Below are 18,224 nucleotides of genomic sequence, written 5' to 3'. Positions count from 1 at the left end.
AGAATGTAGATGCTAAACTGACCAGACTGCAGTCCAGACCTTTCATCCACTGAAAACATTTGGCACATTAAAAAATACAACAAAGGAGATGCTGAACTGCTGAGCAGCTAAAATCCTATGATAAGCAAAAATGGGAAAAAAATTTCACTTTCAAAACTGCAACAGTCAGTCTCCTCAGCTCTTTGTACTATTTCCAATGAAACAGTGTTTAAATTATTTTCACACATCACTGAATTTAGTTTTTATTTACATTTTGCACAGTGGCACAACTTTTTTGGAAATATAGTTTACATGCCTCTCAATGTACAGCCCCCTGCTTTGCACATTTTTTCTGTTTCCAGTGCTGGTTCAATTCAATAAGATCTGTGCAGGATATGGCTGTTTGGAATTTCATTTTTGTTACAGCCTTCTATTATAAAGAGGATATACAGGGCTAGTCTGGAAGTTCTACTGGTTCTGTAAAGAAGTGTGAGAATTTGCTGTGATGGGAAAGTTTCTTTTACACACAAAGACTCTTACGTTGGGTGTCTGATGGCCTCCAGGATCTCCAGCAGTGTGGAGGATGATGACAGACTCAGACTGCCTTGCTGACCTCTGCAGAAAGATGATTCAGATTCACAATTATTAGCAGTCATTAAACCTAGTAACTAAATATACAATTCTATTCATAATTTTCTCCTTATTGATCTCTTCTCCCTGTTTACCCTGAGTCAGTAGCAGTGCCTGAGGCTGCCTCTCCTGTGCCTGATCCCAGTTGGTTTCCTCCTTTGTCCATTAACCCAGAATCAGCAGGATTGGCTGTCAGAGGCTCGGTGGGGATCTTCAGGAGTCAATCAGAGAGACAGATATACTTTCATTACACCAATATTATGTTACATGTTTGGTACCAAAAAACTCACATTGTAATTACATGCAAGAAAATGCATAGGTGTGTTAAAGGCCATCTATTTCACTACGCAAGTGGAACATGCATGCATTATGGATAAGCACCAATGATTTCCACACCTCAGCACCACTGTACTTTGGGGGAAAAATAAAAAGTATGCTATATTGTCATTGTGTCAATAAACATATTTATAAAGTGTCAGTGAATTTTTGCACAATGTAAAGCTGTTACTTTTAAACTATGTCAAAACCTAAAAAACTCAAGGTATGTCAGACTCATGGTTTTGTGTCCTATATGGTAAGTGGAGCTGATAAAATGGGGGGAGGTGATTTTATAGAGACACTGTAAAATAGAATGGGATGCTCTGGAGCATAAGATCACCATGCCTAGTGCCAAAGGTGAGGGGAATATATAGCCCCCCAACTTTGGGATGTGAAGCATTGAAACCATGTTCTCAGGAGTGATGGGATGACTATGTCTGAAAGATTAATAGTTTTTATATGAAAATCACAACATGAAAGTGGTCTTTTTAATTATAGCGAACATGTTTAAAGTGGGGAATATTTGACCTAATAGCAAATAAATGTCTATACATGAGTTAAACCAATCCAAAGCAACCACAATCCAACCACAATCAAGTTAACATTCTGGCTTTTTTGGCCAAAAAACAGGCCTGGATCTTAATTTAGACAAAACAGTCATACGTTAAGTTGCAGCCACAGGACTGGTCTAAGAGAATGCAATTAGATATTTTCCCCAAATTTTCAGCCCTAAGTTGGTGCAGCATTTGTGATCAGTACCTGATCTCACTAATGCTCCTGTGGCAGACAGAAATCAAATTCTCACAGCAATGCTGTGACATCTAACATGAAGTCTTTCCAGAAGAGTAGAGGCTGTTAATGCAGCAAAGGGAGGCAAACTCCCCTTATACTCTTCATTCCAAAAGAAACACTGTACATAAACCTTTGGACATAAAATGCAGATGCATGGAGAATCCAGTTAATATGGCACTACTGCGTGTAAAAACCAGACCATGCAGACACACACACACATATATAGACAAGGCACATGCACACACAGCACACATGGGCCCAATGCTATTTCACCCCTTGTCCCTACCACTTAGCCCTCCGTTTCACATCTAGGGGTAGGGTGTCCTGATCCTTGATGAGAGGCGGAGGGCGAAGTGTTAGGGATACATGGTCCTCCAAATGGAAGGTGTTATGAGGAACAAAAGAAAAACCAGCAAGATGGCTGCACAAGCGAGCAAAGAAACCCACAAATGTGGACATTTTCTCTGTTAAATATGACAACAACCAATGTATCATCTTAAAGTTTAATGTTGTTTCAATGCATTAAGGTAATTTTCTCCATAACAAGCTTAAAAGAAATCACTAGTATGCTGATGTCATGATAGATGGCTAGCTTCCTGTTCCCACTTAACTAGTGCAGCAGTTCTTTTGCCTGTGATGCATAGAATGTAACTGCTGTTTCTTTTAAGGTGGAACGATGAAATCTGAAGCAGCAGCTGGTGAATAGCTGACTTCAGCTTCATGTCACTGAAGAATCAGAGGTGGGTGATTGTAAATAATTATCGCATCCCCCCTCTTTGAAGGCATATGATGCCCTGAATGTAACTAAAGCCCAGCAGTGAGGTTGCTGAACTTCACCCTCCTCTGCTATCACTGCAGACTGGCAGGGTCATCTACAGAGCAGTGCTAGCAGCCTGATAATGAAGTAATGTTCTTTCTATTTGAGGCTTCCTTTATAGGGAAGATTTCAACCACTAACCCTTGTAACTCAGTTTCAAGGGGCAAAATGACACTTGAAAACAAGGGGTAGTGGTAAAAATAAGAAATGGAATTGGGCTATGGAAGAGAAGGAAGGAAGGGGCAGAGAGACAGATTACTGACCTGAGAGTGAGAGAGGTAGGAGGAGCGAGGGCTACGAATAAAATCCAACATGAAGCCAGCATCCTGTCAGCATTCAGAGGGAAAAGTCCCAGAGAGTGCGAGAGACAGAAAGAAAGAGACAAGATTGAAAGAAAGAGAGAAAGGACCCCAGAAGGTTGAACATGGCTGGAAGGGAATGAAAGTGATTTATCTTGAGCTCACCGTCTGTACAGCTCCAGCACAGAACAGTTTAGTGTTTGCTCTAATACACCTGAATCTACAGAAACCCTGAGGTGCAAGATGAAAACAAAAAACTGAAAGTGCACTCCACTTCACCTATTTTTACTGACGGTATAACACGCAATTAACAGCCTAGAAAATATTTCCAGCATCACATGTACAGTTTCAGACATCAAAAAACTTTATATCAGCAGGGACGGCTGAAAAAAAATAAATAAAAGGGGAACTCAGTAATGCAAGCCAGAAATTTTAGAGTTGACCCCAGTTTAAGTCATGGGAATCAATGGAGTCAAATCCACACGACATATTCAACTACAAAAACTAATAAATAGAGAAGAAATAGAGAAGATCTGGCAAAAAATAAAGAGTACTATCCCATCCCGATTCCTGCTGGGACCCCTGTAGGGCAAAGTGTTAGAGCTACATGGCCTTCCAAATGGAGCTTTTTCAGAGTCACACTCCAAACTGAGTGTTATGCAGGAAAAAAGAACACCCGGAAAGATGGCGGCAAAGGCAACAAAAGAAACGTATCTTCCCTGTTAAAAAAATATTATAACCACTATATCTTGGTTTAATGTAATTCAGCACATTATGGTCCTCTTCTCCATGCTGGTCCTTTTCTTCATGCCTATGCTAATGTCTCTGTAGCTAGCTAGTTAAATTTCCTGTTCAATCTTAAATGCGGCATTGCTGACTTAGGCTTCATATCCCTGAAGAATTAGGAGTGGGCGATAATAAATAATTGTCATCCCCCCTCTTTGAAGGAATATGCTTCCATAAATTTAACTAAAGCCCAGCAGTGAGGTTGAGGCTGAACTTTACCCTCCTCTGCTATCACTGCAGACTACAGGGTCACCTACAAAGCAGCCCTCGCAGCCTATTAAGGAAGTAATGTTCTTTTTATTTGAGGGTCCTATTTCATAGAAAAGATTTCAACCACTACTCCTTTTAACTTAGTTCCAATAGGCAAGGTGACACTTGAAATCAAGGAGTAGGGGTAAAAATAAGAAATAGAATTGGGCCCAATTCTATTTGATCTTAGCAAAGGAAATTTAAGAACTGAAAATTAGAGCTTACGAGGGCTGAACAAACTCAGCTGACTATCGAGGGGCTGGCTAATCTGTATCTCAATCTCCTTCCGTCTCCTTCAGGTGAGTAGATGTTTTGGTACTGGCACTGTTGGTTGATTGTTAAGACAATTTTTCATTACAAAATTTACATTTTACTTTGCTACCCACTGCATCTAAACCTTTTCACGGTGCGACTCTTTTGTGGGGTTAAAAATATTTTGCAACCCCCTCCACACAACAGTATACACATTAAAGAAATTACAGAAGAATAATCAAAAAGTTGATCTACCCATTTACTGGGCCTGCAATCCTGCAGTTTTAAGCCAAGCAATGACAAAATGTTACTTTTGTTTTTTCCATTAAGTTCAAGGAAGAACGTCTGACCTAAGCATAATACAGCTAGGCTATCTATGTCCAAAGCTTTGAAGACCTGGAGCTGAGGAATCCATTTTTTTTTTCGATCAACTCCCAGATCTAGTTTGGTACTAAAAGGACTGTACCCGTGGGTGTCCACTGTCTTTGGTAACGCTTGCAGCTGCAACAACAACAATTGTACATTGAGTAAATTTACATTTTTGACATTTTTATGAATGAGCACAGAACAGTGCAGTACTGTTTCATATCAGCTATCAGCCAATAAGTTAAACTAGCCATAAAAATGGCTTTTTAGCAAAATTAGACACTTTAGATTGGTTATTATGAGGGATCCAGTTGTCTCTCAAGCAAAATATGTACTGTAAATGAACTGTAAGTTCCGCTGCTTCTTTTTGTTTTAAATTGTGCATTGCGCCACTTTATCTGAAAATATGAACAAGCATCATCTCAAAGATGAGGAATATTTAAATCTTTCATTTCTTTAGAGAACGTATTCGGTTTCAGGGTCACTCCAAAAGTGTTTTGCTACGTCTCCGTCACAGCAGTCTGTTCCGCACATGCCCAGACAGAAATCCGAAAGACAGAGTAAGAGTTTACATGTACTGAAAAATCTGATTACTGAGCTAAATCCAGCTCTCTTCATCAATTTATTTAATCAGATTTCTATATAGGAGCATGGTGTTTACATGACCATTTGAATAATCTGATAACTGCAGAAATGCGACTCTGATCAGATTATTGAGTGCATGTAAACACACTCAGCGTTACTGTACTACATGTGATGATATATTACTACATTTGCCTATAAGCTTTTCAACAGAACTGAGAAAAGTGACAACCAAAAGAATTTACGGTTCAAGTTCTAGTTTATTTTCCACCAGCTTGAGAAACAGCTTGAAACATCTTGATAATTGTAATTAAGAATTTGTCTTTGTTAATTTTATGCCACTTGAAAGTGTCTAATTTTGATTTCCTTACTAGTCAGCTTAACTTACTGCCTAACAAGAAACAATATACTACACTCTTCTGTGGAGGCTAGCATGAATGCTAATAATGTCAGCATTAACGTCCTAACTAGCTTATGCTATCTTAATAAAATCTTTACAAAGTCTAAAAATAGAAATCAACACATTAACATCCAATTCTAGTCTACATTCTGATGCTCTTATTGGTGATGTTACAGTTCTTGGGGACTTTCTCTTCACCTGGAAGAGTAGAAAAATGCTAGATTGACATTTCAGCTGTGTTACTAAAGACAGCAGTAAACAGATGACTATATCTTGATGGTTCAGATCAGCAGCAACCACAAACCCTAAAATCTTCAGCACAGGGCCTGCCAATGGAAAAAGCACGGTGCCAGTTCTCTGGTGCCAGAGTTCTTAATGTTTTGTGTAGTGTGTAATGGAGCGCAGCAGACAGTGCAGTTCTGTGCCCATTTGTGTATCACCAGTGTTTATGGGCAGAGAAATGTCAGGATTAGAAACGAGGCAAACACCGCGCACATTAAAAAACAAAACCTAAAACAAAACAAATCTGAAATCACAGAAACTAAATTTAATTCAGAAAGAAAAAGCCTTCTGATATGCTAGTACTTCCTCCAGAATAAGATGGAGATGCACCACTGTCCCTGATGTTTGGGTCCTTGCACCTCCCCCGCCCAAAAAATTATATAAAATTACCGTAGTACTCAGATGTGATCATTTTTCTAACTTTCAGTAATATTATCACCTTTGTGTTTTTTTTTGTTGTTGTTTTTTTTGTTTGTTTTTTTTTGTTAAAAAAACAAAAGAAAAAACCAAAACCAAAACTGTCCAAAAACAAGGAGACGAAAAGCAAAAAAAAAAACATTGGAAAAAAAACATTGCAGATATACCAGAATAAGTGGAACCCCAACCAAACATGCACAAAAGCCTATGTTCTCTCTCTCTCTCGTTCTCCACCTGTCTTTTTCAGAGCTCTCACCTTCCGGGGGCTGTCTACGTAAGTAGTTGCCATGGCAACGGAGGCAGCTTCACTGAAGGGCGCCGTTACTTTCCCCACTGCCGCATGCTGAGAGGCAATCTGCTCCTCCTGAGATCTACAAAATGAGAGAGAGAGAGAGAGAGAGAGAGAGAGAGAGAGAGAGAGAGAGAGAGAGAGAGAGAGAGAGAGAGAGAGAGGAGGATAGATGAATGAATAGGACGGAATGGATAGAAAAAAAGAAAAAAAAAAGAAAAGAAAGAAATGGCATGAAACAGGAATTATTAATAGAATGTTTTCAGTTTGTAGTCCATTGGAGAGCTGAAGAATGATTCACATCATAGACCTCACTCTCCCAAGTGGGTGAATATCATAACATAATGGAAACCTACAGCATGTGATAGAACTTCGATCAACACTAGTGTACTACAACAGCGTACTGAGACTGACAACAGTAAAAAATTAAGATAGCAAGAAAAATAACTGTAATAAAACACAATAATGTTTACTATCTAATAATTTAAGGTCCAGTGATGTTACATTAGTGGCAGTTTGTAAAGATGTGGAGGAGCTTCCTGTCACTAAGCCTTAAATCTCCCAGCTTGGCATCATCGTGTGATAGAGGGAGATCTAACTAACAAGTGGGAATTCGCAGTAATAAAATTGGGCAAAAAACTGCCATATTTACAGAGATGTTTGTGCTGCACTCTTTCTAAGTGAATGTTTGTGTTCAGATGAGTCTTACTTGTGTGTCTGGTCAAGCTCCAGTAGGGTAGAGAGAGCTGAAGCTCCTTTCTTGCCCAGCGGAGGCGCTATAGGCTCAGGAGGATAAGCAGAGAGAGGCCCTGTCACCTGAAGCCCCTTGATAGCAGCTCCTTTCTACAAACACAGCAACAACAATAAAAACAGAGGGTCAGACTGAGAGGTCATCTTAGACTATCTTACTGGAGAGCTTCTCTTTCTGACAGATAACTGTCCAGCAAGAGAAATGCAGAGTGTCATTTTACTGGTCAATCCTCACATTAATTTATGCAGCCTGATATAAATCATGATTTATAAATCCTACCAGGAAACTTCATCTAGAAGGCCCATCACCGGAATTTATAAAGCTTTTTGCTTTGTGTATGTGCTCTTGTTGATTTTTAATTGTGGTAGGCATCTCAAAAATGAAATGATTTAATATTATTTTGCTATTAGTAATTAAATACTCCAGCATTTTCCCAGCCTACTCTTTCTGTGGCATTCAACTCTTTCTGTGGCATTGGTCTCGCACAGGTGGTTACTACAGATAAAAATTTCGACAGTGAGGTGGTGAAAAATGACAAAGGTTAACCAAACTGATGTTTAAGTTATCCAGTTCAACCAAAGGTCAGCAAAGTAGGCTACTGAATTAAAGCCTCTGTTTATTGGTGGTGGTCCATTGGGTGGTCCAGCAAAGGGAAGAGCTACAGTCCTGGGATGGGTTTAAGTAGTTGAATAAGGCTTGGAGAGACGGATGCATTTACAGTAACATCTGGCTTAAATGCATCTCCTGCAGTGGTGTGAATGTATATGACTCTGTGCATTTACACCTGCAATTTATGTTGATCTCTGTCCAAATATAAGCCTGGTCATTTTGATTCTCAAGATGCATGAAACATTTGTCTGCACTTTTCCACCCCTATTCTATTTTCCTGATTCTCTGGATTTTCCTCAAACTCACCCGGATGATGCGGTCGGATCGATGGCGTCGGCGAATCCTGTTCAGTCCCTCCAGGAAGCGGATGAATCCGTCCAGTAGAGCCCAGTCTCCTGCTGCCCCAGAGCCATCCCGCGCTGCCCCTGGCCCATCACCATAAACATCCCAGTGGCCTTCGCCGTCTGCCACTCGCCTAGCTCCTCCTGCAGGCAGCAGCAGGAAACGCGTCCGCCAGAACTTCAGCGAGTCAATGAGGCTGCAGTGAGTGAGTGATGATAAAAATAAATAAATAAAAATTAATAATAATAATAATCAGCACCATATTCAACAGATCTTATAATGCATGGCATTTGTCCATAACAGTGCATCATAGAGTGTAAGAGAGATTGTTTATTGCCAATATTGGTAATATTTTGCAACAGTTCTGAGAGTTCTGGAGAAAACTCCTTTCTGCAGGTGTTTTATGAGTTATCTGGTGTACCTGAAGTCCTCAGAGCCAGCAGAGCAGATGTACTGATCCAGATAGTTCCATTTATACTCCTCCAGCCGCTCGTGACTGAACTCCACCCAGCAGGGGACGAAATGGCCTTCTGCGTGAGGAGGGCAGAGGCTGTAGCTGTACTGGATCTGAGTGGATTCATACGGATACCTGCCACACAGACAACACAGAAAAACATTCAAATACACAGTACTAACAACAGCAGTTTATACCACCAGCATCATCGGGTCAGTTAGGGGGATTAGATTACATACTTAAAAATGATGGCTCTTCAATAGGCTCCTAAGTAAAGAAAATAGTTCTATAGCACCATCAACACTCAAAGAACCCTTTGCATCATGACAGGGTTCCTCTATTATTATAAGTTTCACGTTGTAACAATAGAAGAACTCTTTTTGGTGCTATACAGGATCCTTTTCAAAAAGGTTTTGTATAGAATCATATTCAACACATTCTCCATCAACCTGGAGAACCATTTCAAGATGCAAAGAATCCTTTAATCATGCAAAGGGTTATTTGAGTGTTCATGGTTCTATATAGAACCATTTACTTTACTACAAAAATCCTAAAGAATCATCATTTTAAGTGTGTAGGAGTTGTGAAAGAATTACAGCGAACCATTTCACATTAAACCTTTGTCTAAATGACTTTCACAGTGACTGAATTATGTGAACATTTCACTTTAAATTAAACGGCTGTGAATTTTATGTTGCTGACAAATTAACTTGACTGTAAATTGACTGTAAACTAATTTTTACTGTTACGTTTTTAAAAAAACAATATTTTGGCCTGTGAGGTGTGCCAATTATGCTAAACGCATCCCCTCACCCAATGAGAGAACAGACATATTTTATACTGCATATTAACTTCTTATTTTCATTAAATTCTCATTCTGAAGATTTTTTAAGTACATTGCTAACAAAGTACAGTGTAATTTGAAAATAATTTGATTTTGTCCGTCAAGCCACTACAAAATATGTACTTTGGCCCCGAAAGACGTTTGTGCACCTCTGTGCTAAACAAATCCACATGCGTGTTTGTGCTTTAATGTGATACTGACTTGGGCAGATAGCGAGTCACAGTGATGATTTTGTCCTTCAGGCAGACTTTATGGAAGGTCCGACCCATACTGAGCCAAAACAAACTCTCCTCTTCCTCTGCCTTCCTCCGAGACACCAACCCTGAGAGAGAGAGAGAGAGAGAGAGAGAGAGAGCGCGTGAGAGAGAGAGAAAGCACTAACGAGCGAGTGAGTGAGAGAGCGAGAGCGAGCGAGCGACAGAGCTGGGCCATTACACATCATCGAAAGAAACATGAATGGAGTGATGTACTAGCAGATTTTAGAGGAGTATTTGATCTTATCCACCATGAAACTGAATCTGGGGAGAAGATGGACAAGCCAATGACCCCAAACCTACAGCCAAAATAATTCATGACTGGTTTCTAAAGAAGGTGAAGGTGTTCGCGTAACCCAGGAAACCTCCTGACCTGAATCCCATCGCAAATGAATAGCAGATTTTAAAATTCAGAGTGCTACTGTGGGATTCTTGCAGCTTTGTGGAACTGAAGAGGAATCACAATGCTGCAAAAAGCTAATTATGTCTCACTGCAGAAATTTTAAAATGGTAACGGGCAAAACTGGCTCTGCAACAAAGTACTAATAATTCAATTTCAAAAGCTTTCTCCTCATAGTATCTGGATCTCATAATATGGACAATGAAGGGAAGTGCATTGAATAAAGTAAGCAGTATTTGCTGAATTCTAGAAGGCCTCTGTATTTTATATATAATCAGAAGTGTTAGGGTGGGAATAAACTGCAGAACTGAGGGGGGTTTACCTCTGGAGTAGAGTGGGCTGCTGCTAAGAGGCGGGGCTACAGTGGGCGGAGCTTTCCTGCTGTTGGGCTGGACGATGATCTGGTAGCCCTGCATCAGCCTCTGACAGATAAACTCCTCAAACACACGTGGAGCAGTCATTATGGGGGCTTCATCATCACGCCTAACCCACACAAACGCAGACAGTAGCAATGCAGTAAAATATCCATTCATCCCAAAAACAAGCATGGATAAATAGATGTATGATACTGTTATCTAAATTATTCATGTGAAATGTATTATGTATATCATAATGTAATATATTATGTACCAACACAACCTTCTGCACCTTCACAGAAAGCCTAAACATTTTTTGCGATAAAAAAAATGATTATTTTTTAATTTAATGTCATGCTTGTATTTATACAGTATGAGTACTGTAATAATACTCTTATTTCTTTGAAAACTTATAGAAATAAAAGTTAAAATCCTCTGTGCTATCTAGATAGATAGAGCCAAGCGAGCTCTCCCATTGGTTAGAACTTCAAGAGCTAAACTAGGCCTTACACTTTACACACTTTGCAAACTGGTCATCTGTTCTGTGTCTTATATGTGGTTGTGTTTCGGGGCTTTAACTTAATGTGTTTTGTAATAAAGCATTTTTTCAATGTTGTGATTTTTGTTTTTGTCTAGAGAAGTATTGCTCATTTTAATACTGACGTCAACCTCCTCAGGGCTTGCAGATAAAAAATAAAATAAAATTCTGACAAATTTACATTGTGAAAGAATGATGTTGATTAATGTGAATTGTCCCTGTTAAGTGAATAATAAATATCAACTACCAACATAATTAGGAAGTGACAGAGTAACCAAACAATCATGTTTTGAATTAAAGTGGAACCAATTTCGGAAAAATAACCACTTTCGGCCTCTGGAAGTCCTAGATACTGACTATGAATATGAGATGTACTCTAACCAGGTCCCAGTTAGTTGTTAGGAATGGAAAACAGCAGCAGCAGCAGCTCTATGTCAGGACTCTTTACTGGAGGAGTCACTGCAAAACTGATACAAGGTAGAATATATGTTAATTTCTGCTAAAAGCTTCAAATAAAGCATATGAAATATTTATTACATTTCAAATGTCAGTTTTGTATTCTAGAACAGTCCAAAGGTTAATCCCATAAAGGTGCTAGCAGAAAGTAAAATAAGTGTAGAGGTTTCTTTTTATTATTTTCTGACAATCATCAGTTCTAACGTCTATGGCACAGCTGTAACAGACACAGTTCCCCAGTAAATATGTATAATAGGTGTAAAATCATCTTTTCTCTGTATATACAAATAATATTCAGCATTAAGAAGGTTTTGTATTTTTTGTTGTTTTTTGGTACAAAAGAAAAGCTTCCTTTAATACAAGCATGAATGAATGCATTCATGTGTACAAGACCTTTTTTACGCATTTTATCTATGTACAGACAAACAAAGTGAACAGGGACCAGTAAAGAGGGAATACAGAAAAAGTTCAGAGCTTTCAGATGATAGTTTTTCTTTGTGTATGCTGAGCTCTGCTCAACTAAGTCACGCTGAAACTCTGTAAATGGGACAGCAGGTCCTGAAAGGTCAAAGTGGTGAAAGACTCTATTGTAGAGACTGTATTGCATTGTGTGGGAAAAAAAAGTGTGTGTCTGTGTGTCTAGACTGAAGTGGTTTTAAATCCCACCAAGTAAGAACCAATGTGTTTGCATGTTTTTAGTAGTAGCCAAGTAGTGGGCAATGGGCCAAAAAATTCTATCACTGTATATGTAAGATTTTGATGTTTCAATATATATTACAGGTCAGTGTATTCACGTATATTTTGGATGCTTAGGTAAACCTATTTTTTGTAAATTAACAATAGGTTATTATTTAACATTCACTTTTAATAGGTACCATATTTAACAACTGAAGTAAATCAAAAATATTTTTATTGTGCAAAACAGGTGAGTGCACGAAACTACACAGCAAGAAGAAACAGGGCTGAATGCTGTTTTATGTCCAAATTTCTCAGGTCATCAGTTTACTATATGCATTCCTAACCGACCAATGCTTTCGACATACTAGTACACTATATATCAGTTTGTGTATTTGCTGGATTGAGGATATATCAGCTGATTAGAGGACATATCTGAATAGTGGATTTATTTCCAGTCAAGAAGATACATTAGCAGACTAATACATTTATTTGCAGACTAGATGGTACATTAGAAGGCAGACTACTGGATATCAACAGCAATACACTAGCCAACTGCTACATATACTACAAGACAACTAGATATATTGGCATATTACCAGATATATTAGTCCGACATAGCCTACAAGCAAACCAGTCAATAAATGATGTGTGATTACAGTAACTAACTAATGAATATATCAGCTGACTACCGGACATCTCAGTCAGCTTTTGTATATATTAGCTGACTAGTGGATATACTAGCTGAGCACTGGAAATATGACCTGACTATTGGATATATCAGCTGATCAGTGGATATATTATGAGCTAGTGAACAGATTACCTAACTAGTGGACATCTCAGTAAATTGAGCTATATTTTAGCAAAGTACAATATATTAGTCATCTAGTGGATATATTAGCTAATTAGTAGATGTCAAGTGACTACTGAAACTCTCAGTTAACTTATTTTTTCCTATCATCTGGCTAGAGGATATATTAGCTAACTACTGGATAATATTAGTGTTAACTGACTAACATTTTATAAGCAAGCTATTGGAGAGGTTAGCTAACTAGCAGACATCTCACTCCACCAGGTTATACTAATATTAACCAATGTATGCATTAGCTGACCACTGAACATAGTCAACTAGTGGATATATTAGCTGAGTAGTCTCAGTAACAATCGGCTAGTTTATTTATTAATTGACTTATTGTCCAGTAGCTGGCTAATGTATCATGTTAGCTAACTAGTGGATACATTAGTCAATCACTGTATATATTATCTGACTGATGGTTACATTAGTAATCGAGTGGACATTTTAGCTGATTAGTGGCGATCAGACTTCTTGACTCCTATTATCCAATGCAAACCCGAATGTTCATACCTTTCCAGGTCAGTGTGGGGCAGCAGGTCATAGCAGCCCTCTGTGTAGTCGTTCTGCAGCGCCTGACGGTCAGGGAAGTAGTCGGTGGTCAGAGGGAGGCAGGCGGGTGTGGTCAGAGACTTCCAGTCCACCCCGACCGTACAACAGAAACTAGGCACTGTCGGGGGTGCAGACAGCAGCAGGGCTTCAGGGGCACACGCACACACCCGCACCCACACCATGCCCCATTAGCCACACACACACGCGCACACACACACACACACACCCGCACCCACACCATGCCCCATTAGCCACACACACACGCACACACGCGCACACGCACACACACAACCCCCAACAAACCATGTACATAATTCCCATTCACACATAATGCCCAACAGGTAGGCAGGAAAAGAGCAAAGAAGGGTAAAGAAAGAGGAGTTCAGAATAAAAAAAGATAGAGAAAGAAAGAGCAGACCAGACACAAGAGGAACAGGTTCATCAGAGAGAGAGAATAACACAAAGAAACAGACAAGAAAAGAGAGAGACAGAAACACACAGAGAGTGAGAGAGAGAGAGAGAGAGAGAGAGAGAGAGAGAGAGAGAGAGCAGGAAGAGAAAAAGGAGAGCGTTACTGTCATTGTCTTCACTGTATCTGATGCTGCTGCTGTTGATGCTAGTGCAGTCTAGAGCGTGCTCAATTAATCATGCAGTCCTTTGGGGATTAGAGGGAAATGTTTGTGTTACAGGGTGCAGTAAACACAGGTGAATTACACACACACGCACACACACACACACACCAGAGATCAGAAATATGGTCCTCGTACATCATGCAGAACAGTGCAGTGATCCGTAAGCAGAGAAACTGAGTGGGGTAATTAATTGGTGATTAAATGGAAATTAACTTGTGATCATAAAGAAATATTGGGGCAGTGAGAGTGAAATATAAAAAAGTGAGGGTCAATCCATCTGAAATCACCCAAGGCCTTTCGACTGACCATCTCAGATTTGCTTCATACTTTCAAAAGATATATTTCCATCTTTTGTATAATGTGGGGTATCTGACACTTTGATAAATACAACTGGCTTTAACAAACCTAGTTTATGATTAATACAGCTGTTAATTTAAATAGGCTCTGTTTAATTTTATATGTTGATCTCAATGGCTGAAATGTTTATTACTGTAAGACAAACATTTACATATGACTGTATATACTTTCCCTAAGGATATGAATAAAGCCAACATCTTTGCATCTGTTCTGGCAGTAAAAACACATCATAATTAACCCCTGAAAAGTTCACGCTTCCACCATCAAAAGTGCCAAAGTAATGAGTAATCAAAGCTTTTCTGCAGCACAGATATTAAGGTGACGCTTTTAAAAGATACAAGCTTAAAATTTTTGTACATTATCTACAGGACAAAATTACATTATTTCCTGAAAGTACTAAGACAATTCTGAGGTGATCAGTCAGGAATTTCTTTCCCAAACCTGATGATCTGAGGTGGATTTTTTCCTGTTAGAAAAAGTGCTTAAAGAAATTGGACACGTAAAGATTTCTTAAACTGCTAGAAAGTGAGGAAAATCCCAAAAAGAAGACTAAAGGGCAGGGAGAGCCAACAGCAACAGATTTAATTTTGAGTGGGGGTAACTTTTACTCATCATGCTTTCACCCCAGACTCCACCAAGAACGCCAGGGAAACTTGTCAAAGGTTCCTGAAGAACCATACAAGTACCATCTAGTACCTTCTGGATAAAAAAAGAAGAGACATTCCCACTCAAACACCCAAGATGGGGAATAGATGTCTGTAATCAGAGGCCTCAGAGGGCGCTGGAAGTGTTGACAAGGGCAGATGAAGGAAGTGTTCCAACAGATCATACACACACACTCTGCTCCCCCAGTACATCATTTCAGTGCATCTCTACACCAACACTGCGAATAACTACGTCTAAGAAGAACACGTTTTGGGTAAACATGTTTCATTGAAATGTGAATAGGTCTACACAAACATATACATATGTATTATTATGCTTCATATTATATATACATTTTATATACACATACACACACAGACACATACATACGCCGATCAAGAATAACATTATGTTTATCATTCTCAGCACTGCAGTAACACTGACGTGGTGGTGTGTTAGTGTGTGTTGTGCTGGTACAAGTGGATCAGACACATCAGTGCTGCTGGAGTTTTTAAACACTGTGTCCCCTCACTGTCCACTCTATTAGACACTCCTACCTTGTCAGTCCACCTTGTAGATGTAAAGTCAGAGATGATAGCTCATCTCTTACTGTACAGTATGAGCGAATCAGATGGACTACAGTCTGTAATTGCAGAACTACAAAGTGCGCTTATATAGTAAGTGGAGCTGATAAAATGGACAACGAGCGTAGAAACAAGGAGGTGGTCATAATGTTATACCTGATCGGTGTATGTACACAACCCAATTTCAAAAACAGTTGTGCCTCTGTATAAAATGCAAATACAAACAAACTTCAATGATGTGCAAATGATTTAAACCCTGTATTTCATTGAAAACAAATCAAATATTGCAAATGAGAAATTGTTTATACATTATATATATATATATATATATATATATATATATATATATATATATATATATATATATATATATATATATATATATATATATATATATATATATATACACAGTGGTGTGAATAAGTGTTTGCCCCTTCCTCATTTCCTGTTTTTTTGCATGTTTGTCACATTTAAGTGTTTCGAAACATCAAACCAATTTAAACAATAGTCAAGGACAACACAAGTAAACACAAAATGCAATTTGTAAATGAAGGTGTTTATTATTAAAGGAGAAAAAAAATCCAAACCATCATGGCCCTGTGTGAAAAAGTGATTGCCCCCTAAACCTAATAACTGGTTGGGCCACCCTTAGCAGTAACAACTGCAACCAAGCGTTTGCGATAACTTGCAATGAGTCTTTTACAGCATTCTGGAGGAATTTTGGCCCACTCATCTTTGCAGAATTGTTCTAATTCAGTTACATTAGAGGGTTTTCGAGCATGAACGGCCTTTTTAAGGTCATACCACAACATCTCAATAGGATTCAGGTCAGGACTTTGGCTAGGCCACTCCAAAGTCTTCATTTTGTTTTTCTTCAGCCATTCAGTGGTGGACTTGGTGGTGTGTTTAGGATCATTGTCCTGCTGCAGAACCCAAGTTCGTTACAGCTTGAGTTCACGAACAGATGGTCGGACATTCTCCTTCAGGATCTTTTGGTAGACAGCAGAATTCATAGTTCCATTTATCACAGCAAGACTTCCAGGTCCTGACGCAGCAAAACAGCCCCAGACCATCACACTACAACCACCATATTTTACTGTTGGTATAATGTTCTTTTTCTGAAATGCAGTGTTCCTTTTACGCCAGATGTAATGGGACACACACCTTCCAAAGAGTTCCACTTTTGTCTCATCGGTCCACAGAATATTTTCCCAAAAGTGTTGGGGATCATCAAGTTGTGTTTTGGAAAAATTGAGAGGAGCTTTAATGTTCTTTTTGCTCAGCAGTGGTTTTCTTCTTGGAACTCTGCCATGCAGGCCATTTTTGCCCAGTCTTTTTCTGATGGTGGAGGCATGAACGCTGACCTTAACTGAGGCAAGTGAGGCCTGCAGTTCTTTGGACGTTGTTGTGGGGTCTTTTGTGACCTCTTGGATGAGTCGTACCCTCTTGGGGTAATTTTGGGCGGCCGGCCACTCCTGGGAAGGTTCACCACTGTTCCATGTCTTTGCCATTTGTGGATAATGGCTCTCACTGTGGTTCGCTGGATTCCCAAAGCTTTGGAAATGGCTTTATAACCCTTTCCAGACTGATAGATCTCAATTACTTTCTTTCTCAATTGTTCCTGAATTTCTTTGGATCTCGGCATGATGTGTAGCTTTTAAGGATCTTTTGGTGGACTTTACTGTGTCAGACAGCTCCTATTTAAGTGATGTCTTGATTGAGAACAGGTGTGGCAATAATTAGGCCTGGGTGTTGCTAGAGAAATTGAACTCAGGTGTTAAAAACCACAGTTATATGTTTTAACGAGGGGGGCAATCACTTTTTCACACAGGGCCATGATGGTTTGGATTTTTTTTCTCCTTTAATAATAAACACCTTCATTTACAAATTGCATTTTGTGTTTACTTGTGTTGTCTGCATTTCAGAAAAAGAACATTATACCAACAGTAAAATATGGTGGTTGTAGTGTGATGGTCTGGGGCTGTTTTGCTGCGTCAGGACCTGGAAGTCTTGCTGTGATAAATGGAACTATGAATTCTGCTGTCTACCAAAAGATCCTGAAGGAGAATGTCCGACCATCTGTTCGTGAACTCAAGCTGTAACGAACTTGGGTTCTGCAGCAGGACAATGATCCTAAACACACCACCAAGTCCACCACTGAATGGCTGAAGAAAAACAAAATGAAGACTTTGGAGTGGCCTAGCCAAAGTCCTGACCTGAATCCTATTGAGATGTTGTGGTATGACCTTAAAAAGGCCGTTCATGCTCGAAAACCCTCTAATGTAACTGAATTAGAACAATTCTGCAAAGATGAGTGGGCCAAAATTCCTCCAGAATGCTGTAAAAGACTCATTGCAAGTTATCGCAAACGCTTGGTTGCAGTTGTTACTGCTAAGGGTGGCCCAACCAGTTATTAGGTTTAGGGGGCAATCACTTTTTCACACAGGGCCATGATGGTTTGGAT

At 39.3% G+C, this 18,224-nt stretch overlaps 1 protein-coding gene across 5 annotated transcripts in view; it reads right to left on the bottom strand.

Annotated features, from left to right (window-relative positions):
• The window catches only part of depdc5 (DEP domain containing 5, GATOR1 subcomplex subunit), a 64,423-nt gene that overhangs the window by 17,278 nt on the left and 28,921 nt on the right, over nt 1–18,224 (bottom strand). For 3 of the 5 annotated variants that reach the window (XM_017697265.2, XM_017697266.2, XM_017697268.2), the window contains 10 exons: nt 13,504–13,687; nt 10,435–10,595; nt 9,660–9,780; nt 8,582–8,749; nt 8,125–8,356; nt 7,168–7,301; nt 6,426–6,540; nt 2,800–2,862; nt 705–820; nt 520–594 (listed from right to left, as the gene is read on the bottom strand). In XM_017697265.2, coding sequence (XP_017552754.1) covers nt 520–594; nt 705–820; nt 2,800–2,862; nt 6,426–6,540; nt 7,168–7,301; nt 8,125–8,356; nt 8,582–8,749; nt 9,660–9,780; nt 10,435–10,595; nt 13,504–13,687 — 1,369 coding nt within the window. The remainder of the gene's footprint in view (nt 1–519; nt 595–704; nt 821–2,799; nt 2,863–6,425; nt 6,541–7,167; nt 7,302–8,124; nt 8,357–8,581; nt 8,750–9,659; nt 9,781–10,434; nt 10,596–13,503; nt 13,688–18,224) is intronic. The other 2 variants (XM_017697267.2, XM_037547250.1) reach the window with 2 other exon arrangements.

The sequence above is a fragment of the Pygocentrus nattereri genome, chromosome 18, assembly GCF_015220715.1.
Source record: "Pygocentrus nattereri isolate fPygNat1 chromosome 18, fPygNat1.pri, whole genome shotgun sequence".
Classification (NCBI taxonomy): domain Eukaryota; kingdom Metazoa; phylum Chordata; class Actinopteri; order Characiformes; family Serrasalmidae; genus Pygocentrus; species Pygocentrus nattereri.
Note: the sequence above shows the minus strand (reverse complement) of the source record. Positions and strands in the feature narration are given on the sequence as shown.